This window comes from Dendronephthya gigantea, unplaced genomic scaffold, assembly GCF_004324835.1.
Source record: "Dendronephthya gigantea isolate DGI-Jeju-01 unplaced genomic scaffold, DenGig_1.0 000048F, whole genome shotgun sequence".
NCBI classification, from domain to species: Eukaryota; Metazoa; Cnidaria; class Anthozoa; order Malacalcyonacea; family Nephtheidae; genus Dendronephthya; species Dendronephthya gigantea.
In genome coordinates, this window is record NW_021163058.1 from 1,061,591 (window position 1) to 1,087,873 (window position 26,283).

The 26,283-nt window shown below is 35.5% G+C and overlaps 3 protein-coding genes across 3 annotated transcripts; 2 read left to right on the forward strand and 1 right to left on the reverse strand.

Moving 5' to 3' along the window:
• Nucleotides 1-1,553: 1,553 nt before the first annotated feature.
• Nucleotides 1,554-13,809, forward strand: LOC114528160 (FERM, ARHGEF and pleckstrin domain-containing protein 1-like). The gene is made up of 36 exons (XM_028549761.1): nucleotides 1,554-1,852; nucleotides 3,241-3,345; nucleotides 3,657-3,699; nucleotides 3,902-3,980; nucleotides 4,121-4,165; nucleotides 4,300-4,352; nucleotides 4,717-4,790; nucleotides 5,083-5,129; nucleotides 5,237-5,324; nucleotides 5,428-5,516; nucleotides 5,683-5,743; nucleotides 5,833-5,927; nucleotides 6,010-6,081; nucleotides 6,196-6,264; nucleotides 6,693-6,941; nucleotides 7,336-7,457; nucleotides 7,746-7,891; nucleotides 7,981-8,036; nucleotides 8,332-8,362; nucleotides 8,838-8,971; nucleotides 9,101-9,170; nucleotides 9,253-9,354; nucleotides 9,621-9,705; nucleotides 10,074-10,124; nucleotides 10,337-10,395; nucleotides 10,513-10,584; nucleotides 10,732-10,800; nucleotides 10,969-11,058; nucleotides 11,176-11,286; nucleotides 11,415-11,450; nucleotides 11,594-11,615; nucleotides 11,788-11,957; nucleotides 12,179-12,286; nucleotides 12,474-12,533; nucleotides 12,671-12,762; nucleotides 12,910-13,809. Exons 1-36 carry the CDS (start codon nucleotides 1,796-1,798, stop codon nucleotides 12,989-12,991), a joined length of 2,994 nt encoding a protein of 997 aa, XP_028405562.1. The 5' UTR covers nucleotides 1,554-1,795; the 3' UTR covers nucleotides 12,992-13,809.
• A 148-nt stretch (nucleotides 13,810-13,957) lies between these two features.
• LOC114528161 (testis-specific serine/threonine-protein kinase 3-like) lies at nucleotides 13,958-15,800 on the forward strand. Its single transcript, XM_028549763.1, has one exon. It carries the CDS (start codon nucleotides 14,331-14,333, stop codon nucleotides 15,534-15,536), a length of 1,206 nt encoding a protein of 401 aa, XP_028405564.1. The 5' UTR covers nucleotides 13,958-14,330; the 3' UTR covers nucleotides 15,537-15,800.
• A 77-nt stretch (nucleotides 15,801-15,877) lies between these two features.
• LOC114528274 (tolloid-like protein 2) lies at nucleotides 15,878-25,999 on the reverse strand. The gene is made up of 13 exons (XM_028549906.1): nucleotides 25,856-25,999; nucleotides 25,307-25,438; nucleotides 22,695-22,809; nucleotides 21,164-21,395; nucleotides 20,732-20,936; nucleotides 19,975-20,346; nucleotides 19,387-19,743; nucleotides 19,092-19,217; nucleotides 18,690-18,812; nucleotides 18,364-18,480; nucleotides 18,101-18,220; nucleotides 17,619-17,920; nucleotides 15,878-17,336 (listed from the first exon to the last, which is right to left on the reverse strand). Exons 1-13 carry the CDS (start codon nucleotides 25,938-25,940, stop codon nucleotides 16,923-16,925), a joined length of 2,700 nt encoding a protein of 899 aa, XP_028405707.1. The 5' UTR covers nucleotides 25,941-25,999; the 3' UTR covers nucleotides 15,878-16,922.
• Between the last annotated feature and the right edge of the window lie 284 nt (nucleotides 26,000-26,283).

Sequence of the window (26,283 nt, forward strand, 5' to 3'; positions counted from 1 at the left end):
ATTTGGCTTGCAAGGGTTAGCTGTCTCGGGGAAGGCAAGGAAAAAAAATGGGATAGCACATTCTCCAGCACATTTTTTTTCTTGCTCTCCGACACAACTAACCAAAGCCAAAAATACTGAAATGCCTAATATAAATACATAAGAGATGCCTGCGGAGGAGGCTACGAATTATTCGTATTGACGGATGATCCGTCTGTTTACCCGTGTTTACACACAGACGAACTAGAAGACGAACTATCTTTCGCTTTCCCAAATTCGTCCAGCCGGATGATCCGTCTCTTGCCAGCTGATGATCCGGATGATCTGGGCATTTGTTGCAAGATTATGTAAATGCTCTCTACTGTCCCAATGTGCTTTGCCCGTGCACAATATGGATTATGCACGCTAGCAGCTTATTTGTACCAGGTCGGTGGGGATATACTAGGGCAACCTCGTACCCAGGGTCTTTTACTGACACCTGGGGTAGTGTGAATGGATCGTGAGAGGTCTCTCCAAACAGGATTTATGAGGAAGACACGATTTGTGGATCTCCAGCTGACCAAAGACTAAAAGACAGGGGAAAACAGATATCAATTCAAGGTCAAGGCAAGTATCTTCAAATGGAGTTTTCCGGCCCGGAAACCTAAAATTTCAAACTAGAAACGCTACTTGTAATAGCCCCGATTAATGGCCAAGGGAAAGCGAAAGATAGTTCATCGTCATTCAAACAGACAGATCATCAACAGGAATTATCCGCATAGCAATTTGAATGCCTAGTTCGTCTTGACGCATCATCCGTCTGTTAGTATAAATACGAGGTGGGACGAACTACGAAAAACTGATTCAATTCCCGTACACTTTCTAAACACGCAGTTCGTCTATATAGTTTGTCGTGTGTCTATAGTCCGGCGGACGAATGATCTGTCAAACGGATCTATAGTCTGGCGGACGAATGATCTGTCAAACGGATCATTCGTCCAGACGGGTAATCCGTCTCTAGAACTGATAGAAATACACAAGGCAAGAAATACACTACAGCAAGTGCAATTTGTGGATGAAAATTTCAGTATAGTTTGAAGAACTGAAAAGGAGACATGTACTCCTATATATTTTGTAACGTTTCTACGAATAACCCTGGCTACAGCCGAATAATTTTTTTAAACAGAAGGGTTTTAAACCCTTCACACCCACGGCTATATACGCTCTTGAATAATGAATATATGGGGTTTTTGAATATCAGCTGCTGGTTTAAAGTCAATACTAGCAATATACTCCAATAGTTATGCGCTTATCTCCAAATTATGCGATCAGTGGGTATGAAAGGTGTCATAATAATAGTCAATGCTAACTAAGTGTTAAACTTCGCACGGTATTACATATTGAAGTACTCATTTAGAATGGTTGGATTGGACTGAATTCCTTGAATTCGCACAACAGCGGGAAATACTACGAATAAAGACATAACGTGAGCAAATATGATCATTATCGATCGTCCCGTCAGTCTCGTTCGTACATGTTTAGACCTTGCCTTCTGGTCACGCAATGTGAACTGGGTAATTTCGCGGCCACGAATGATCAATGATTTTCACAGATAAATGAGATAATTTGATTTTCACAGAAAATATTTATAGCCAATTTTGTTTCATCACATATATTATTGGTTATTATGCTTGAAGGGTTAGCTGGCTAGCAAATTCGTCGAGTTAAAGGCTTTTAGCTCAATTTAAGTGTGAAAATATAACCATCGTAGTGATATAGAGATATGCGGAAAGTGTGATTGACTTGTCTACCTATTTTATACAGCGGTACATCTACAATGATTCCAATAAAGGTTTGTCTTCTGGATGACACCAGCGTTAAATTTGAAGTTGAGGTAAGAGACTTACTTCTACATACGGCTTTCTGATTTCGTCAATAGTAATACTATAAATGTTGACTTGAACATGTGAGTATTTGGCAATATTCTCGAGTTACTTTGGCATGATCTTATGATCATTGAACCGCAACGGCGACCACATTTTCTAAAGTTCAAGAGATTCTCTTGCACTTTGTTAAAGGTGATTGTTTTTTATCGTTAAGATAGCGATAACAATTGTGTTCATATTGCGTTGAAAAACTGATTTATCTAGACCATACGAAGCCTTTATACTGTATGAAAATATGTACACAGTTTGAGTGACATGTTAATTTTTGACACTTCAATAAGCAGTACGTTTTATGGAGATGCTATTTTATATCATATCAATCCAGACTTTTGAATCATAACCAAGCTGTAATGAATTTGTGATTAATAGGATAGTAGCCAGACAAATCAGTAAAGCTCACAGGTTGCCATGTTTATATAATATACAAAATTAATTTTGTTTGTTATAGCCTATATCATAAAAGTAAATAATCATTCAACTGTTGAGGGCATGTTTGTAGTAAACAGTCACAAGAACATTTGCATTGATTCCCCTGAAGCAAATTGGATGCAAGTGATTGCATGAATGATTTTAACATAGTTTTAAACATAGTATATAAAATTGTAGAAATGAAATCTAAATCTTTTGAAGTCTAAAACATCCAGTTTCATATTACAAGCTAATCCCATCAAATACAACCCTCAAGGCTATCGCCACATGAGATCTCCCATATTTCACTCCCTTACCCTTTCCTTTTCACACTATCCATTTATCCTTTCCTTACCTCATTACCAAAACTTTCATAAACTTGACCCTCATTTGATTTAGGCTTAGAAAAGATCAACAATGCAAAAAAGGCCATTTTAGCTTTCATGGTTGTTTGAACCATATTACACTCACACTTTACTTAGGCTCTTTCTACAGTGGTGTACATGCTTCCATCCATATCATGTTCCTTAAGCCTAACTCCTATCATGTCCAACTCAACAATTGCATGTACATGAAGGGCATTTGCATGGACTGAAAGTCACTCCTCCATGAAGACCTCAATATATAACACCTGTCTCAAACAACCATTGCCATTCCTTTTGTTGCAAATTTTCTCCAATGTTTAAGCAGGAAATTAAAGTAATATATTAAAAGAACAAACTCATTATTTTACCCTACCTTTCCATATTGCCTGGTTTTTATGATTCTTCATATTATTAGAAATTATTAAAGAGTGTTTTAAATAAAAGGAGGGGATACTGGTACATGTATTTGAGGTGCCAAATATAAACAATGCAAATGTAGTTATGTAGTTTTAAATGATACATATTTGTTTTATTGTTCTTAGTGGTTTATTTTTTGTTACTAGGGAAAATGGAAAGGTCACGAGATTTACGAGTTAGTGTACAAGCATCTAAATCTTAATGAAGGAGAATATTTTGGTATCCAATACTATGATAAACACGACCATTTGGTAGGTGAAAATCCCATTTTATTGGATTACATCTAACTTTAAATCTAGAAATGTTTCCCTTAGTATGCTATAATATGTATTTAAGCATTATTTGTCTTTGTGAAAACTAGTACATTGATAATAAAGATCGATCAATATGTACAGCAATGCTGTATTGCCACTCATTCCTGTAATTTGTGCATAATTCTAGACAAACACAGGTACAGTAATGCAGTAAAATACCAATGTCATATACATGTACTTGAGACTTTTGTTAAGAAACCTTTGTTATGAGACCTGTTATGAAACCTTTGAAACACATCTATTTCTAGTGTTGGCTGGATCCTCAGAGGTCACTAAATAAGCAATTAAAAGGTACACTTACATATATTTATTATTTATCGTAAGATTGACCAACCACAGTCCTCAATCTGACAATTTGTACATAATACTCATAGAAAAAAAATAATATGAACTTTCTCAGACATTAATCATCTATGTCTTTGTCCATGTGGTGCATTAAAACTTCTGCAGTACTGTACAGCTCACAAGTATTTATTATTACGTATACAATTAGATCCAGCTAAGGTGTTATTTCGATTTGGTGTAAAATTTTATGCAGCAGATCCTGTGCAGCTGCAAGAGGAACTGACCAGGTACACAAATGTTAAATTGCAACACAATTAATTGAAGAAAATATATACAGATATATTACCAAAAAACATTTTTTATAGTATACCTGCAGTGTGGAAATTTTATAAGATTAATAAGAACCAAATTTTTTTCATTGTTGTAGATACCTGTTTGCCCTGCAAATTCGCAAAGACTTGCTAAATGGACGGTGTGTAATTTATTCCATTTTTGAATCAACATGAATGAAACATTTGTTTTATTGTAAATTTATATTTTATGTTTGTATGCTGTTGAAAGACAATATTATTAACAATGATTTATTTTATGTGATCTATTTTATAGGTTAGTTTGTAATGACAAGACAGCTTGTTTATTGGCTTCATATTATGTTCAAGGTATGCAAAGAATCAAATTTTTTGGGGGGCAACCTACCTTGATTAACTGACTAATTATGGTATTTTGTTCAAGTGTAAATATGCCAAACCTGGGTTAATCAAGCTTTAAAGTTGAGTTAGCATATTCACCCTTAATGAACGTACCCAGCTACATAAGAGTTTAGTTGCAATAGTTAGTTTAACTTTAAAATACTACAACTTTAAAATACTACAACTACTTTTTTATGACTAAATCCAGCAGATCAGTGAAATAGTAAATATAGTAAATATAAGTGATATATAAATTAGGGTACCTGTGATGGGGCAAGAAACCTCTATAGGGATCACCAGTAACTTTTGACAAAGTTTGAAAATAAATCAATAGGGGAGTTTGGTGATTGGGATGCTTTAATACACACACCTGGTTATCTTGCTGAAAGTCAGTTTTTTCCTGGACAGGTTAGATATCATTTGTGCTTCTATCCATATCCAAGTCTTTCTACCTTCTCAGTGTTTATGATTAGTAAGACTGCAAAAAGTTTGACGGTGCTGACTTTGATTAATCTAGTAATATAACTGTTGGATGCCCATTGAAAAAATGTCCCTTGATATTAAAGAAATTATCTGCCTTTCAATGGCAGCAGTTCTATTAATTCAAAAAACTTGTAATGCGCAAGACTAATGCCTTGACTATCACATTTCTGTATGTTGATGAATAATCTTACAGTATATCTTTGTTACATATAAATAGAGGGAGGAACATGAGACTCATATTATGGCATTTCACAAGCAACACAAGTAAGGGAAAAAATTTTACGAGCATTTCATTATAAATTGGTTTGGATATAAAATTATATTTTATATCATCAACTGCCATATGAAATGCAGTCATTTTGTTTTGATAGAGGGGAGGATCCTTCAGATGTTGATCGTAACATTCTTGATGTTGCAAGAAGGCTGGATACATATGGAATAACACTGTACCCTTGCAGGGTGAGCAACCAACAACTCCAATATAAGTGTAATCAAATCAACAGGCAGTATTTGTTTCACTTCTATTGTATTATAATAATAATATGATTGAATGTTTTCCCAGGCACAAGACAATGCAGCACTTAACCTTTCTGTTGCACATATGGGAGTGATTGTCTTTCAAGACAAAACAAGAATAAATACATTTTCATGGTTGGTATCCTCATGCAGTTGTCTCCATGGTGATTTCACCTAACTGATTAAACAGCCCGTAGAGAACTTTTCCTTATCAGACTGAACAAAAGCAATCTGCGATACACCCAACGTACATGAGCAAAATTTATATACAATACTACCGTCGTCTCTTTCTACTGTCTAGGGCGAACATAAGGAAGCTGAGTTTTCACAGGAAAAAGTTTCTTATCAAACTTCATCCTGAGGTACAGTAGAGTGAACACTTTACCTCCAATTGTTGTGTATATGAACAGACGACAGACAAATCGATAAATTAGTAATCCATTTTTGCCAGGTCCACTACAGAGATACTTTGGAATTTTATATGGAAAGTCGTGATAAAGCGAAATATTTCTGGAAGCTCACCGCAGCAACACATACGTTTTTCAGGTAGAGAAATCTGTAAAAATATCCTTGTGATTCAACCCCAGGATCATGTGCCTTCAATTTCTTACCTTTCATGTTTCTTCAGGCAATATCAGCAAAAATCCGTAATCAAGTCAAAACCTAAATTTTTGGGTCGTGGTTCTAGATATCGTCACAGGTAAAATAGAACTCCAACGAAGAGTTTGCATGCCCATGTTTTTTAAAAAAACATGATGTAATTGCTCTTCTAAAACACCATGTTAATACATTACTTTTGTTTTACATTTGGCAGTGGTCGGACGCAAAAAGAAGTCATGGAAAATTCAAAACAAACTATACGAAATGATTCCACGTTTAACAGGTTCGTTATGCATGCTGAATTTACTGTGGAAATTGCATATTTTAAAGTAGCTACCATTCTAAAAATATTGCAGAAACCAAGGACTACTTTATTACTGGGTAAACGAATAGATTGCAGTTAGAATGTTAGATGATAGTTTAAGAGAACGTAGGAACAGAAACATACGATTATTTTTAGAACCGAAAACATTTGCGAAAAATGCAAGCTACAGTAGCTAATTATCAAACCGAAATAGAACTTTCATGTCTGTAAATCGCAAAATTACTTCCTGAGGGTGAGGACCTGCATTATCTTTTTCAACGTTCTACGTTTCCTTCCATGGCTACGTTCTTTCGTTACGTAATTCTGATAAAAAACAATATAGTATTGCATATGACGTAATAGATATATAGGTTTTGCCTCATGACCAAGGAAAAAATCTTCTTTAGATCGCAAAGTCTTCGTATGCCATCCACCGCAGACAATTCTATGAGCAGCTTACGTTCATCACCGCGTCCTATGATTGGATATGGTAACGTTGAAACAAGGATTATTGAAGCTGATTATCCTGTAGCCGATAGTCTTGCATCAATAACCTCGAATGAAGAAAGTGGTCATCTGTATTTATCCGGTCGTCATACATCCACTGAACAGTCACGTGAGGAACTACGTATTAACGAGATACTGCATGAAGAAAGGTATTTCACACATCAAATATCCGTACACGTAGCCTACACATTCAGTTTGCGCACAGCATAGATTCATGGTATGATTACTTGTGTTAGACTAATTGTTATGATAATAGTTACAGTGTATGACTACTGTCTAGGCCTTTAGAACATAAAGACCCGGGTTAACGATCCAAAAGCTCTGAATGAATAATACACACGGTGTACTACAAATCGATATTTTAAGTTATTAATTCACTATTCAAAATTTCAGGAGTATTCTTAAAAAAAGTAATCGATTAAACTTGATATTAGTTGCATGCATGACTCTTCAGCAATACCATCGTCAAAATATAAGGGGCCACGCGGTTTGTAATATTTCAATAATTCGGTGTAAGTACAGTATCTTAACCATTTCATTTAGCGGCCCGGAAACAAAGTGTGATGATCAACATATCATCACAAATGGTGATGATAACCGCACTCCGGCCGAGCCAGAGCCGTTAGTGAACGGAGACTTGAATGAAAGTCCTGTTAACAAACCAGGTATGGAAAATAAGTAAATAACATTAACTGTAACTTCAGTGTTTTTTCCAGTTTTTTTTACCAGGCAAATGTTATTTATCTCATTCATTATATACAAGTTATAAACACTGTACCGGTATAATGTAAACCTCCTATATATTTCTATAATTACACTCTAAAAACACATTATTTTGGCCATGTATAGGATGTGGACAAATTAGTTAGCTAATTCAATTTTGGTTAAACTAACCCAAATTTAACCCAATTTTAGGGTGTTAAATTTAACACCTGATTGCTTCATTCTTCAAGGTTTTTTGACACCCCCTCCCGCGGCGTTGTCAGATTCCGATGTGGATGAACTCAGTCAGGATGTATTTAGTGAAGGATCATCAATATCATCGATAATGTCATCACCGCTTGGGACATACATGAGTGATGACTCTCTAGACCGGAAGGTACAGTATACATGCAGTAACTAAATCGAAATATTCAATATCTTTAAAACATTTTTGGCTGTTTAACGTTGGTTTTGTTATTTATCCAGCTACCTAAAGGAACCGCGTATCACGTTGCTCGAGAAATATTGCAAACGGAAAGAACGTAAGTAGCGAGAAGCGTTATAATAATTCGTTAATTATCGCTATTATATTACTGGAACTCGTACACATGTACTGTAGTTTATATAATTCGTTAAAGCACCACTTTTAATGGCGTTAATGTATAGTATAGTAGGCATGAATGATCGGATGAATGCAGAGGATACGTTCTCTTCGTTGATCTTTAAAATTCACTCAGAATATTGATAATAATTATGATTGTATAATACAGAAATCTCAGTATTGTTTAGTTTAAGTGTACATGCTTTCACTTTATAAGAGATTCTGTATTGATTTAGATATGTGAAGGATTTAGAAGTCATCACTATCGTAAGTTAACAATGTGTTTATGCATTTAGTAACTATAAGCATATTTATTTTATGTGCATTATAATGTATAGGAAAGTGACACATTTTGGAGGAAAAAATAAAGAGCACTGTGCAACATGTTCACTTAACTAGAATGCATTGCCATCAGAAGTCGTTTATAGGAACGAAATTGCGAGTTTTCGAAGACAGGCATAGAAAGGGGGTTATCTGCCTTGTTATGTTAGAGTAACATTTCATAGAGTAACAAACGAGGCCCCTGAGATTTGACTCCCACTTTTACTGCTACACGAGGGCTACACGAGTGATACAATCACGAGTGCAATGTAGGTCAACCACAGGCAACGGTCAAATGTGGACCTGCCTTCTTGACGGAGAGTTGCCTTATTGTAGCTATTTTTCAGACATCAATTATGTATTTAATCTAGTATTATGTCATAATATACCTGTAACCTGTTCGCATTTTTTTTATTTTTAGGCATTTCGAAATGCCGTTTTTGAAAAAGACGCATTGCCAGAAGATGTAAAGGAGTTGTTGTTCAGTAATTTTGATCCGTTGCACGATTTTCATTGTTTATTCCTCGATGAATTACAGCAAAGACTTACTCAATGGTACGTTGTTCCATTGAACACTGACTGCATTGAAGTTAGAGTGGCAGAGTGCTAGTTTTATTATAACTGTTGTGTCCACGAAACACGATTTCGCAAATCATGCGAACACTCTGTTACTGTTTTATTTAGGGAGACCGATGAAAGCTCAGAACATCATAGGATTGGGGATGTAATGTTTAATAATCTGTTGCAAATAAGGGTAATATTATATTCTTTATACTGTTGTTAAATACTTGGTTAATATGAATCACAATTGATATGTGTCATATGTTACTTTTTAGAAGTCTATTGATGTGATAAAGAACCATGAAAAAGTGCTGCTGGCTTTGTATAAAGCTACAAAGAAGTCAGTAGAGTTTGAAAAGATATACAAAGAGTTTGAGGTAGAGTGTTCTGAACTTCTTGTAAGAACCTAGAAACGACACCTAAACCTTCAGAACCAAGATATTTGTACCTTCCCATTATAACCATGGAGCAGCGGTAGAAGACTTAAAAAAATAGACAACTTCTTGAAGGCAACTTTTATACCACATTGGATAAGAACTTTTACACTTGAAAACGCCTCTCACATCTGACACGCCTTTTAACCGTTGCACATGCACCATACAGAAGCAGTTAACTATAACATTTCATCATATTTAACTTCCAGCTTCAGCCTGCCTGCTATTTGAGCTTCAATGCGTTTATTTTGAAACCTTCGCAGAGATTGGTGTATTACAAATTTATATTAGAAAGTAAGTTACTGCGTCCTCCCTTTGTCTTTCATGGAGGAATTCTATACATAGAATTCTTAGGGCGAAAAGGGATCATTTTAAAACATGAGACACTCCATTCTAATTTTGGATTTTACTCGAAATTTTTTAAGAAAAAAATAGCATCAGGTCATAGATGCATGGGCTATGCTTTGCCCAAAATATAGGCCGTGTACATACTGATTAACATCGGTCCCTGCTTAACAGCGTTCCTCCTCTGTCATCATTTCATCAAGAGAATAACTTGTCTATTTAATATATATAAATTTAATCTATATAATAATATAAATTACCATACAGTAATTTATACCTAAATGCTAACCTGTAATAAGTTACTTTTTATTGTATAGAATTAGTGCAATATTATACAACTGGTCACGTAGACTACCAAGATTCTAAAGGTTTGCTTCTATTTGTTTAACTATGAATCATCGTGCACTTACACAGCATCGCTTAACCATAGATTGCATGTTGTCTTGGAGGCTATGCATATTCCTTTGCTAATCACAGTTCTTCGGTATAAATCTTTACACCTTTCACGACAATATATGTAAAAATCTAGCATGAAATATAAACTAGGAATACGTGTAAACTTTGCGTTTTATCGTTTTAGCTGCCTTACAAGAAATAACTGAGGTTCTTTCAGAAATTGAGGGCTGTACCAGAATATTGGTAAATTCTGTTTCTCACTATTCCTTTCTATTCCTCCTTTATCGGTGAAAACCTGCTTCTTCTCTGCATAACGTCATTTGTCTATAAGTTACATCCTAATATATGGAACTTGTTTAGGAGAACTACCAGAAATTGATTGAACTTGAAAGAGATCTTATTGGTTTGGAAAATCTTGTACAAGAAGGCAGAGTAAGACGTATTTTATGCAGGTTCACCCAACTGTACTCTACCACTGCTTGCGGTCGCTTCTTTCTCTCATCCCAGAACACAGCTGTACATACGTCTGCATAAATAACTTCATCGTTATTGATTAGAAAATAATGTGTTTTTACCTAGCAATTTGTGAGAGAAGGCTGTTTAAAGAAGATTTCTCGGAGTGGTTCTCAAGCACGCATGTTCTTCTTGGTAGGGAATCCTTTAGAGGAATTTATAATTACTTGCTGAAAGAATAAAAGAATATCATACTACTAGAACATACTGCGTGATTGTAGTCGTTATATATAGTGCAACAAACAGTTCTCACAAATCCCGATGATTCCTGTTCTCAATTAATTAAAAAAACTTTACTCCTAGTTTTCAGATGTTTTGATATTCACCAGCAGAGGAGGAAATGCAACGAATCAATTCAAAGTTCATGGAAAGTTTTCACTAGAATCTATGAAGGTGAAGCATTTATTTATCATTATCCTGTCTATATACGCAGGCTACAAGACTTTTCTTTAGCTCCGGCGTTGTCTATCTATAAATACCAAATTACAAAAATTTTCATCAAATTTATAGATCGAAAAAGGGGAAGATATGCATGGCTTGTTTTGTTTCAATCTAAACACAGAAGACAAAACGTACATGGTTGCTGCCTCGACGCAAGTTGAGAGATCAAAATGGATGGAGGTATAAGACTGTTGAATAAAATAAATTAATGTACATGTACCTTTGCATATATAACCACCTTTCTGTCGGCTGATAGCTCTGCATGAGTAGCTAAATGTATTGTCTGCTTCAATTTTTCACAAACACAGGATCTCAATGTGACAGTAATGAAAATGAAGAGTGAGGTAGGAACAACAATTTATTGTTTTCATTACTAAAGCAATTTAAAGATCACTTATAATAACTGAGATCATATATATATACTACGTATCCCTACCATTTGATAGAACTTCATGCAGATTTATTTATAATGTTCCTTTTGTTTTAGACTTCACCAGTGTTGGAAGAAGGTACAGTTGTACGATAGTTGATTAATATCAAACGTATAAACGTACTGTATACGATTTTTTTGTAAGAAATTAGTTCTGTTGAGTGACAACATTTGATAAAAATTATGCCACTTAAGCCGTGTGGTTCACAGATTAAGCTCATTGTAATACTGTAGTTTGTTTACATATTTAGTGTACATCAGTATTGAGTCAGGCTCTGAGGACGGAGAGAATGAGTTAAAGAAGGATAAAGCTTCTACCCTTGATAAAAGACATGCAAGCTCTCGCACTATGTCCACAAGAAGAGTTTGTTGGCATAGAAACACCAGCGTCAGCACTGTGGAATATAGCATCGCTGTCAGGGTATGTAATATAAAAATTACGGTAAGGTTGACACCTTAGGGATCATCGACCATGTCGAGGATAGCTATGTGCCCTGATCCGAACAAAAAGAGATCTTCCCTGCAAAGATAGAATTGGTTACATCATGTTGTAGGATATATATTTAAAGCACAACCCGATCGGATTCCACTTCTGCGTGTCAGAAAGGTTTCAAACATCGTCTTATATTTTATTTGATCTAGAATCAACTTTCGGGTGACTTGCAAAGGAAGTATAAAACTGGTGACAAGTGGCAAAAGTTATTTGTTGTTCTCACAAACTTCTGTTTATTCTTTTATAAGTCACACGAGGTACATACTTATAATAAAAATTATTAATGATTGAAACAAAACAAGCTTGATCTGCTCTATTATATTTCTAGGATTGTCTATGAAGCTAATTATAGAAATTTTTCTCTGAACTAATCACACAGCGCAATTCTAAAAATCTGAATATACACTGGTACCTCCACCCTCATTATTTATTTTCATTCTCAAGGAAGAAGAACCATTAGCAAGTCTTCCGTTGATTGGTTACGCCGTTACAAAACCAGATGAAGTATGTATACAGTAGCTAGATGTTTTTTATCATGCGATAAGTTTCTTTCTTATATACGTTTATGCTTTTTAGCCAAATCGATGGTATGTTATGTATGATTTCAGTCCAACTATTGTTTATTTTCTTACAATATATAGAATGATAATATCAACAAAGAATTAGTGATCAAGCTTCAGTACAAAACGCATGTTTATTTCTTCCGTGCAGACAGTGAATATTCATTCTTCAGGTAAGTTGCACATTTCTGCCTTAGCAACATGAAGTACGAACCACATGCAGATACATTTCGTATAAAAAAGTTACCTAATAAAAAATGTGCATGGGAGTTTTTCTGCAAGACAGTACAGTCACCCACAGCGTTTTTTTTTATCTCCAGATGGATGGAAGTAATTTGCAGTGCTACACAGAATTCAAGTCGAACACGACTATTTAGCCGTCAAACGAGTGTTTTGCCATAACTGACGGTAAATTTTGAATTGTCAAAAGTAATGAAATTTAGTGAGTTTTTTTAATATTTATTGCATGCTAGAAGTAAGGAACAATTTCCAATTTTAATGAACAGCCTAATCTTTTATCTAAAATTAATATGCAAATATTGTGCATATTCAAGTAGACATGCACTATTTCCAAGTTTGGAGAAGAATGAGCCGATATTTTAACCGAGCATGCTTATGGGTCGGCGTTAGATCATATCGAACTAACGTACATGACGTCATAAATTTTGCAATAACGGAAGTATAATAACAGAAGTCTTACACGAAGTCTTTCAAGAACTGGTTCATAAAAATGATAAAATAAAAATGGCGATGAATGATGGTACATTTATACATTTATAAATGTACACGAAAGTGTAAATGTCTGTTACTCTCATACCCAGTATAGGAGTGATCATATACTTATGTAATAGTATCTCTGGCTTTACCTTAATTACGGTTAGGGTTAGGGTTATTGAAAATTTTATGACGTCATGTACGTTAGTTCGATATGATCTAACGCCGACCATGCTTATGCATGTCAATATACTATGGAAAATGACCAGATACGAATTGCTGCATGGGGGAACATGTATACTATAATCGAGTAATAATGTTTTGATATTTGGGGGATAATATGTATTTCCTGATTTTAAATAACGTACACAGTTAAATTGCACTTTCGGGTGTCGACTTAGGAACCATATTCAAGTACTTTTGTAACGAGTAGCCATGGAGTTGTCTGTGATGATTGTGTTTTTTTTAGCTTTTCATAACCTACTGTATATAATAAACTTTTATTACTTGTGTAAAAGTTCTTTTATTACTTGTGTAAGAGTTATACGATTGACCTTTTAGATTTGCTTTTTAATGTAGGTTGTAACATAATGCTCTTTAAAGCCTGTGGGATCTGCATCATTGAACTTGCGTTGTCTTGTCACCAATAACGTAACTACAATACATCATGCCGTGAAAACCTTCCCATGCATCTGCTGTCGTGAAAGCATGTTAGGACAGCTAATTAAGTAATTACATGACGTGATACTAAATTTCATGTCTATAATCAAATTAGAATTGCGCGCGACAGAACATGTGATATTTTCACCTAAAATAAAAGTTCACGCACGCGCAGAAGACAAAAGTTCTATCGAGTTGCGTCACAGTGACTAATTACTCTTGTGAAGGATTTAAATGTTGTTTACAGGAAGCTGTTTTCAGCGTGTTTTACCATCATCTGCACACTGATGAACAGACACCTCACAAAGTCAACTGCCTGGATTGCAAAGTGAACAAGTTACGTGCATTGTTTTGCTGCATCAAGTCGATGTCAGCATCGCCTGACGCGAAAGAAACAAGACCGAGTTCGGCAGCTCCGCCTGCAACAAGTGTTTCCAGTGCAAACAGACGTGACAGTAGCCCGCCTCCTGATTCAGCTGTTGCCGTTTTACAATCCTACGGATATACACTAGGCGAGTCTTTGGGCAAGGGTTCTTATGCCGTCGTTAAAGCAGCATACTCCCAAAAACACAAAAAAAGAGTTGCAATTAAAATTGTCTCAAAAAGACGAGCACCTGAAGATTACCTGACCAAATTCCTCCCTCGTGAAATTCAAGTAATGAAACGACTCCACCATCCTAACTGTGTCTGTCTTTATGAGGCAATAGAAACAAGCTCTCGTATATATCTCGTTATGGACATGGCTGATAATGGAGATCTCCTGGAATATATAAGATCCAAAGGTGCTCTGTCTGAAGATAAAGCAAGAGATTTCTTCAGACAATTGATTGATGCAACAGCTTACATGCACGATAGAGATATCGTTCATCGGGATTTGAAATGTGAAAACCTGCTCCTTACTCAACTCAATGCAATCATGATCTCTGACTTCGGCTTTTCAAGAATTCAAGCAAAAATTCCAGAAACACAGAAAAGGAAGCTAAGTCGTACATTCTGTGGATCGTATGCCTATGCACCGCCTGAAATCTTACGTGGTATTGCTTATGACGGGACAATGGCGGATATTTGGAGTCTTGGCGTCGTGCTTTTCACAATGGTGTGTGCAAGTCTGCCTTTTGATGATAGCAATCTAAAAGTACTCCTGGATCAGGTTTCCAGAAGAGTGCAATTTCCCCGAAAACGTGGAGCATTGCTGTCGCTTGAAGTAAAGAACCTGATTGGACGGATGCTGACAAGTGACGTGAATGATCGTATTGATATCGAGGGAATACGTAATGACTCGTGGTATCAGAATACGAAAGCAAGTGATGTATCCATTTCTGAAGTGGAACCGTGTACGACATCAGCACATGCTAGGAGTCAAGACAATGGAGCTGAAAGCATGCAAAGACAGGAGAAAGGTAAAGAAACAAAACAAGGGAGTAACGTTTCACCTTCGGAGCCAGTTGAAAAGATGACGACTCGGTCCAGCACAAGAAAAAAAGCGAAAGAATCCGAACAACCAACGAAATATCACGAACTGTTATCCTCAAGTGAACGACAAGATGTGCGCATCACGATTGAAAATGAATAAAATTCTATGTAGTACATGCAGAGTAAACTGTTTAAAACTGCGAAATAATAGTACTGATAAAATAACTGGATATTTTACTTTGGCATATGTAATATTGCAAGAACAAGAAATATTTGATTATCTTTATTTCTTCAGTCTAACAGTAAATTTTTGAATTTGAAATAGTAAACTATATTAGGGGCTGCTACATTTGTGCTGGTCTAGAACGCGTTAAGAAGACGTTGTTTGAATAAGAGTGTCATCTTGAACCAGGTTCCAATCCCTTTTTTGTCTTTACAAAATCGAATAATATTGAGATTTGAGAACACGAGTGTATGTCGCCCCCCACCCAGTTATGGAACTGATGATACTACTTGGCAAAAGTAGTCTCGTTTAGATTTTGAACCTTACGTTCCCGTGAGTGTGTTTTAATAATTCATGTCAGGTGTCTTCTACCAGAAAAAACTTTGTTATCATTTTAAAAAATTTAATGAACAATGTACACAATATAAAGAAAATGAGTTAAAGTTACATGTCATAAAATAACTAAAGGTATTTGTACTTCTAAATACATTTAAATTACTATTTGTTACAGTTTTGTACATGCACAAGCAGCCGTTGCCCAAGTTGTAAGGAGTAATTTGAGGACATACATGTCCAAGCAATTACATCATACTTGTTTAATAGCACTGTACTGTGAGCTATCTTTGGTCAACTCCCGTCCCTCACTTCTGTGTTTTTTTCCCAAACGTGTTAAAATATAAAATGTTTTATGTAGTTATATATTTATTATATTATACCTTCATAATTACTGTCTTATCGTCTTAGCTAATAGAGAGTTTAAAGATCTAATTAGGGTAAAACTTCTATAATACTTCAGTATTCAACACACATGCAGTTACAATATATATATATTGAAAAATACACACAAAAGCATTGCATTAAAAAATTAACAAAACATACAATTTACGTCTACACTAAATTCTAAAGTTATATATAATTGTATCTATACTAATACTAGTATTACTTGTTAAATAATCTCTATATCAATGGAATACGAAAATACATGAATATAAAAACTCCTGTTCAAATAAGTGAAGTCTTCTTTTGAATATACCGACGATGCATGCGTTAAATCTCGAAACAGCAAAACGTAATGACACTTTGTAGTTAAATTTCTGTTTTGAAGGTAAATTGTGCATCCCGTACAGATTTTTCTTAGCTCTCTATCCTGAATTTTAAAGCAATTTTATGTCGATAGCCTTACAGCATGCACGACGCAAACAAATAAAGAGCGTATTGCATGCTGTTGTGGCTTCTCACGCCCGCGTGAGCAGATTTTCAGAGCTCGCAATTTAAACTTTTAAAAACCTATGATATAGTTTTAGCGAGAGTTTGACCTATATCCTAGTTCCTAACCATTTTGAACTCAGCATGAAAGCCTCGTCTATGAATTGTTGAGTCTGAATTAAAGATTAAGAGAAGTTCCTTCCCAGGGTCGATCCTAAACACACGTTTCAAACCTCCTCCACAAAATTTGCCCAAATCTCTGGAACGTCGTTGACCACTTGTCCTCAATTTAATTTCCAAAAAATCATATTCACATGAACTTTCTCTTTCAATATCGAAGAAGTTAAATTTGAGCCGAAGTCGACGGCTTACTGTGTTTTTGATTCGCCATTCGCAACGAGAATTAGCAGGATATTCGGAAGGAAAGCCGGGCGTTTTGATTGTTCCAGCGGTTCCTGTTAATGTATGTTTACAACGAGAGTCTTTGGTACTGCTGCTGTATCTTAAAACCATCTTGTTCTTGAGTGACGTCTAAAATAAAGAGGATTTTTTAAGCAGATTGTTTAAGATGTGTTCGCATTGCTTGTTGCATGGCAGTTAGGCAGATTCTTCGCAACTTGGTTTAAGAACTTTACAAAATGTTTTAACTATACTTGGTATCGTTTTGGGTCCGCTCAAAGCTAAATAAACTACCCTTGCGCTATACTTTCGTGTTAGAATTTACATAAACGATTTTTAAAAGAGTTAAGTTTAAAAGAGTTTTTAAAAGTGATAACTTTGAAACTGTTTAATAAGAAAGTTGATCCGCGGTACCTCAACGTGATATTTAATCAAGACGTCGTTGGATCGGATTTGAATGCTACCACCACGCAAATCATTTTTGTCACAAATTTTTACTGTATTTTCACTTCTTTCTGATGTGTATCTTATCAAGACGTAGTTGGAACATCCCTCATTCCTCCTCCAGGAAACTTTAATGTTGATGTTCACGTGTATCGCACGTCGCACACGTATATTCCAGTAACACTCGATATCATGGGGCAACGGTTTGGGGAGAAGTGGTGACAAAATTTCCCCGTTCGATTCCGTCAATAGTCCACCACAAGAAGGCAAAACTGTAAATTGAGAATTCCATTTATTGCTATAGAAACTAATGGTTTTCGTCCGTACATTGTGAAAGAAATACCGTGGGAATCACATTGCAAAAGCATGCATTATTTGAATGAGGGCACCCTATAGTTTGCATGAGGGACCAAAAATTAAGTTATGATTTGATTATCTAACGGTTTCCCTACCTTTACAAGTAGTCGTATTTTTATCGAATATACTGCCAGAGTTGCACGAACATTTAAAACTTCCTTCTGTATTTATACACTTGTGAGAGCATGGTGAACTCCGCAAACACTCGTTTATATCTACATGCAAAAAAAGGATTTCACAAAATTTGAAAGACGTTTTTTTACAGCCAAATTTATTTGACTATTGTCTATCAGTTTCTTCGCCGGTGCATGAAGCAGCCGATTGCATGGACTTTGTATGTCATCAGATGTGATTTTACCTTTACATGTCCTTTGATCATCATTCAATTCATATCCTTCATTACATGAGCATTCAAATCCTCCCACATAATCTCTACACGTGTGCGCACAAGGCTTTAATGCACATTCATCTATGTCTTTAAGAAGAAAGAGAAAAGTAAACTTTCTGATTTGGCGTAAAAGATATTATCAACAACGGCTGCTACGCTCTTTATCAATATGGTCGGAAACTCTCTATATAGTTCAGCTAGTCAGCTACGGTTAGGTGTGAGGTGGGGATATTAATTGTTCCTATTCCATATTGTAGCACTATGATAGCGGATAAATAATAAGAATACACACGCACCAGTGCAAACCATTCCAAATGAAACAAGATAATGACCTTCTGGGCAGGTACAATAGAAACCTCCATCAGTATTTTCACAACCATGGGAACAACCACCATTGTTTTCTTCACACTCATTTCTGTCTGTAAGGAGAATGTCATTAATGGCAGGTAGAGTCGTAAGGATACAGAATATGAATGGCGTGAAACTCTACAGCGTCGTCAAACAAAGAGAAAACTGATGTATGCATGAAATGTCTTCACTGCAGATTACAGGCTCTTCGTATAGTTTTTTGTTAACATTGGTGTCCGGAATCACAAAGGTCAAAGGTTGTTTCTTGTACGTAAGATATGCGTTTTATAAATTATAGAAACAAAACAAAACGATAATATATACAGTATATAGCTACAATCATAACCTACCAACACATGTTCCATAAAGTCCAGGAATGAAAGAATACCCTGATCGACACCCACAAACATAACTACCTTTTGTATTTATGCATGCTTGTTCACATTCAGATAGTTTCTCCGCGCACTCATCTATATCTATGTGGAAGAGTAAAGAGTTATAGTAGCGCATGTCAACAGCTGCTAAATGCATACATGTGGTACATACATGCACGTCTGTTTCCCACCATTAGAGCGCCCAAGTTGTTCATTGTTGACGGAAGAGAAAATTATAGTAGATAGAATTTATTTACTAGGTATAACTTACCAACAGTTTCATAACTTGCACTAAATCCAACTGCTGATGTTTCACTGTGTGGGGAAGATGAGTGAAAAGTTACTCTAAACGAAGTGGAAGTGGAGGTGACGACACCTGGATTATTGTCGCCACAAAAGCGACCGAAGAAAGTTGAATATGGAGAATCTCCATCGCGGAGGTCAACATAATCTTGGCATCCTTTTTTGTTATCAACACCTTGAAGATGAAATGTCTTAAATGTGATTTTTATTTTATAGCCTTCGGGAACGCTGATTTGCCATACGCAATCCGTATTTGAGTTGTAGCGGTTAGGAAAGTTTGGGGTGTTGAACGTATCTTGCATTCCTGTCATTTTTCTACTGCATTCTAGAAAAATGTACAATGAAACTAGATATAAATCATAAATTACTTATCAAATCATTTATGCTACAGATATTTAGTAAGATGACAATCAGTTTTATTTGATACATCATCCAAATGTTTTGAAAACGAGATGGAGATTTCTTCTAGAACTTTTGTAGTAACTATAGGGTCCATGACAAACTTGTGATGTGGTAATTTAAAAAGATTGTTCGGCATAAAGTAGACTATACTAACCATCTGTTTTAAAGCGAACTGAAAATCCTTTTTTGACTTCAGGAGTTTTAGATGTGAGCAACTGTGAATGTAGTCTAATGTAGAGACTTTCACTTATTATTGTGATAGGGTCAGGTTTTTCGTTTCCACAAAGTTGAGTTAAATATGGCGATAAAAACCCCTTTCCATTCCTGATATCCAAGTAATCATTTTTGCATATACCAGTTCCGTCATTGGTGCCCACGGAAAAATCATCAAAGGTCAAAGTTAACGAGCTACCGTTTGAACGACTGTTAGTAATAATCCATACTCGGTCACGCGACACTGCATAAGGTAGTGGATAATTTGGAGAATGAAAGCTTCCTGATGTCGCGAAAATTGTTCCACCATTTTCTAAATAAAATGTGCTTGGTTAATACATAGAATAGTATAATAGAAAGAAGAATAATTATTACACTTGACGCACATATATATGTGCCATTGCAACAAAACACGCAGGTACATTTGTTTGGTAAAGTTTAAAAACGATCGTTGGTTAATAAATTAAAAATTTTTGATCCGAATGTCAAGGCGAGGACGATGAGACGAAGGGTAAAAATGTCATAAGTAAACAAGAAGAGGCAGTAAGGCCAAAAGAGAGTGACTCGTCATAACTGACATGATAAAAGGAATAAAGTAGTGACGGCATTAAAGTATCTTTTACAGTAGAAATATGGAGAAAAGAAATGCGCGATTTGCATCAACTTGTTTTCGAGGAGCTGAGTAAAAAAATACTAACCATTAAATATGTTACAGCGATACATAAGGTTTGTCTGAATAACATCTTGATCACTGAGAGCGGACGTGTAACTGTAACGTGAATAATATTGTTTTCCAAGTTCTTCTTTCCTTATTCCACGAAGTTTGGGCACTATAGTGTCGAAACCTTCTTTCTTTGCAAAGAAAGTCGAGCCGTAATGCATGATACTGTGGAAATCATAGCGCTAGAAGGAAAGTAACTATCGTTTATCTTGTTGCAGTTTCGTTTATAGCTTTCAATAGTCAATACTAATAATTGTATCAGGCATTGCGATGAATTTTAGGTATGAACGTTTGCCGAGATGAATTTGGGTCAGCCCAAAAAAATATTTATGTCCACGAACTCTACCTGTCACTGTCATATTATACAAGTACGTACACAACCTTAATATATTAGTTGATCAGAAATTACCTGTTGAAGTGAATCAACTTCATGACTTTTTCGTTTCCTAAAGTTGTGCTTATCCCGTTCCTTTATGTTGTCGTCCAAAATCTTAACGTAATTGTCTCTATCGGGTCTGCTGTGCTCGTGCCAAAATCCAACGGCATGTCCCAGTTCATGTACGATTATCCCGAAGGTTTCGCACCCAAGGCCAAGCGAAAGTTTCTGTTTTCCACCGTGTCTGCCGACATAGGAACAGCACCTTTGAATGAAGGAAATGAACACTGAGTGAGTATGCGTGTCGCAAAAATCAAATTACCACGATTACTTTAGTATATTCATTTGCCACTTAGAACAAACTGGTCCTCAGGGCACTCACGTATGGCTCTAACCTCTAAAGATTAAATAGTAAATTGATGGAATAGAAGATTTTAAAATTTAGACTGGCAAAAACGGATAAATGGTTAATTCTAAATTATGGAATGCGCAAGCATTTCGCCAAAAAAGAATTTCGAGTCGTTTGTCCACGTGTCCAGTGTTCCTCGCTTGATCTTGTTAAGAGTTTTGACACAAGATCACTCCAGGTTATGCTGCAGAGGTCGTAAATCTTTAGTTTAATTCTTTATATCTCTAGGTGGCCTAGATGTGTTTGTGTCCAGTTTCATACCGTGCAGTCTGTGACAAAATATATTACGATTAGTAAGCGTGCGTCACAGACCGCAATATGGAACAGGACATAAACACTTCTGGGCAATTTTAAATGTATCGTAACTAATGAAATGGGTTAAAGTTGATCATGTTTTGCCATTTTTGCTTAAGCTTTGAATTTTTGCTTTCATTAAGCCTTTTTTGAAAAATATAGCTTTGGACACTTCTGCGTCCACGTCTGCATCTCCTGATGTAACCTTTATGTGGATTTTGTATACAAAATAGTGAAAATACTACTATAAACTAGCTATAGCTAGTTGCATTACTAGCATTTGTATTGCCTAAATAAACTAAGAATCTAACTGATAAGAAAGTATAATCAGTATTTAGTTTAATAACGTTTATCAATCAGCACACGCATTGAGAATTTTTAATAACAATTAGCGCACACGTCCCTGGCTCCTAAAAATAACTTCACAGAATAAATCGCGGCCCGAAATAGCGCTACCTGGAGCGTCTTGGAACACCCTATAGCTCTAGAACTTGTATTATGGCAATAACTGCGTAAAACAATGTGACTCCTTGCCAAGTAATTTAACTGGGATTTTGCCATGTGCTAAAAAATGTATATTGCGATGATTTATGGTGAAAAAAATCTAGCTTTTATATATAGAGTTTTAAAATCGATATAATTCAGGGTTTCGGATTTTATCACTGTTAGTGAGATGTCTATGAATTATATGAGTGTGTTTGATGGATTGGTACGAGTTTCTGACACCATGTGGTATTGACCAGGCATGCAGTGGTAATGATGGGTTAAGCAAAGTATAGCAAACTACAGTATAAGAAAGTGATACATGCAGTTATAAAACAACAAGAACATGGAAATATTGTATACATCAAAAGAACTTACCCGCTCCCACTAAAAATATATATGTAATTTTTTTGATCCGTTCGTTTCACGAAATCCAAACATGTATAACTTTGCCAATGATCCATTGCCCGACGAATTAAATCTTTAGTTTTATCTAAAAGAAAATATTATGTATGTTGGCTTTTGACTTTTGCTGTTCATATAGAAAAAAATCATGACTCCTGCATTGACAGTTTCATGCAAGATTCATGACCTTTGGTGCCATAAAACAGATTAGACTAATATGATAGAATGCAGCAATTCCTGTCTAGCTATATGCATTATAAATTAGACCTACTTAAAGTATATATACTGCACATAATTATAGCGAGTATATATACAGGAATAAATGCTTGTGGTATGATCAGTTAAAAAAATTATTTTATTTGTACATCATTAAATATTGATCTTGTAATTCATCTACACACCTTGTAAAAACATCATTAAATATTTCTAAATATTAGGGCCGGTTTATAGTTTGATTTATTCGTCTAAAACATTCAATTATTTGAATTATGAAGCCGGAATGCCGAATGCATGTGTTTCACCATTGCATGTGATTGATCTGTTGTCTCCGTCAAGATAGAGCTGGTCGCGATTTCGGTCATGCAATACTGAGGTTCAAAAAACATTCCAGAATCTTCCTAATCCAATTGAGATAATCTCATTGAAGCATTAATTAACTGTTATTTACAGATACTGCACATCTGATGGGCTTCACGTGTGCATATAGCTACAATGTGTTTTCCCATTATCGTAGTATTATAAGTTAATAGGATTAAATTTAACCGGTTTGCAGGATCAAATTTGTTAGTATAATCAGCCACCCTGCAAACCACTTCCATAAAAGTCACGAATATAATGAGATCATACATTGAAATAAGATTCATCGTCTGAGAATTCATTTGATGACCCTATAATTCTTTTACATGGTAAAACGGGAAGGGCCGGGGGAAGGGCAGAGTACAATACATGAATATTGTTCTTTGCTTCAGTACAAACGTTCAACCTTGGTGTTGGTACGCAGTTCAACGTTGGTAAATATGGTTTTGCGGCAATGAATTCAGATTTAAAGCATGGTATAGTGAATGATATTCATATTGATATAAGTAGCCGTAGTATCTATTATTTAACGCACTCGCTATACTGTTTTGCAGGTGTTCCTCTTTTACTGTGATTGACCATCACTGCAAAATGCAAATGTCATAGAAATACTTGAACCAGCAGATAGTGAACCTCAAGCTGGATCAGGATGACCTAACGTATTTGTTTGTGATTCTATTTCCTTGCTGCACGCGAATGAAGAAATAACTTACTGATGGAAATTGTTATCGCATCGCATCGCATCGCTTAAATTGCGTCTGTGTATAGTATTCATTGTTTCACAAAAAAGGCGAGATAATATCACACAGTTATTTGATATAAGGTTCATGGTAATACAAACAATCCCACCAAAGCAATTAAAATGCGCGGTGAGGAAAATCATGCAATTATGAACAATCTAAATCATTCTGATTATCATCACTCAAATTCTAATTCTAGATATAATCACTTTAATCAAATTATTCTGATCAAACTTCTCTCTTCATTAGTTTTCACAACTCTTTACACAAAGATAGCCAAGTTGTTGTTAAACATATTAGTGCATTTCTTTTGAATAAGTTCCCTCTCTAAATATATTGTACATTTGTACTTCATTTATAGAAAATTTTCAATCTGTTAAATTTATGTGATTATACGAAATGAAATTAATAAATCTTGTCGCTGTTGATATACAGATACCTGACGTCTAGAAAAGATATTCTTCCTATTGCTAAATGTGAATTCCGCAGTGATAACCTTGAATGATTACGTCCGACGACCTTGGCAGTCTCGATAGAGCAGAAAAACCGTTTTGCCGTTTCGTATTAATGTTATTAACATAGTGGAGGTGTTGATTGATATGACAACAAAACAATGTTAGAAAATGAGCAGGAACAAACATTGCTCATCACTCTGCAATGGAATCAAATTTTGATACCAGGAATACTACACTAACGTTCGTGGTATGAATTACATTAGTGATAAGACTGAAGGTATCTTAGACATTTGTAATGATTGAAATAGAGGAAGCGAAAGAATAAGGGCAAAGAATCGTGAACTAACGTAAGAACTCTGTGGGATATTTTCTTAACAAGTTAAAATCTAAGTGCTCACACGCAACGACTATCTTCACGTTTCTCACATGCTGTAAACAGTGGAGAAATCACTTGATTATCTAACGTATTCATTTAGCTTGAAACTCAATCAAACTTCGTAGTGATGTTCTTCAAATTTGAAAACGTAATTCATCAACATCACATGCCTTGTATTTTGAAATCTAATTTGCATAATACGCGTTCGTATAATCACAGGTATATAATGCGTAGCCTGCGCCGACTGGAAGTATTGCAGTAGATAAACGTATTATCCATATGAAATCTAAATAATGTTTTGTTGACGTATGGTTCTTGGGCAAAGGTCAAAGGTTGAAGATTGTCTATTTTCTATAAAGTCAAATCGCACCAAGATATGTACAGCTGTTCGTCATAATAATAGGTTATTCTACTATATCTAAATACATACAAACATACTTGTAAAATCGTCTGCTATGACATAAGGAATGACTCCCCCAGGCCATAATTTAAATGTGGTAGAGATTGCAGCCCTTCGAGTCCGGCCTGACGATGTTTCACCGAGTATATCACCCTCGATAACATTCGCTTCTGAAACACAATACGAGAAAAAAATATGTAAACATTGCAGTCAAACACACATGTTTTATAATAACGTTAGCTTGTACTAGTGTTATTTCAGTGTTTAGAGCCTAACGATAAATCATTGTTATTTGCTGCTGCTAATAAAGTAAATATTATACCTAATGTAGACTGAATGGCAACTGCTCTATACAAGGTTTCATTCGCGACGTTTTATGAAACTTTTCACGCGAATGGTAACCTAATAATAACTTTACAAATATGCGCAAGCCACAAAATTGCGCTATTTGATAGCGACATTATTGCCCCAAAACATTTGCGTACAAATGAAGAACATTTTCAGCACCAAGAAAAGCATTCCTAAAACCTAAAAATTCATTTCACTGAAAATTTAATATCAACAAAGAACAAGTTCATACTACTCACCCGAGCATGAGGCGGCGCGGACAACACTCAAAGTACAAATGAATAAGAGAATATGAACGATCAAGAAAATATGAATCCTAGACATCGTGTAGCCTTCAGAACGCGAGAAATGTTACGAGGAATTAGCCTGTGGACGTACTTGTGGTAGTTTGACCGAGTCTGGCTCAAAATCGGTTTGTTTTAACCGCGTAGTCTATAAATAGTTTATTGAACTATTAGCATTTAGCACGCTAACCACGCTCTCATTGTTTAACTTGCGTGCACTTCCGGTTTTGGCAGCGTGTTTAATTTGCACGGACAAAAAGTGATTAGCTGAAAGTAATTACGGTTCAAATGACTTTTTGATTTCGAAAGGAAGCGTTGGCAATGTCGTGTCCGTGTTTTTCTAGGTTTACCCTCCCATTGTGAATGTTTGTACAAAAACCATC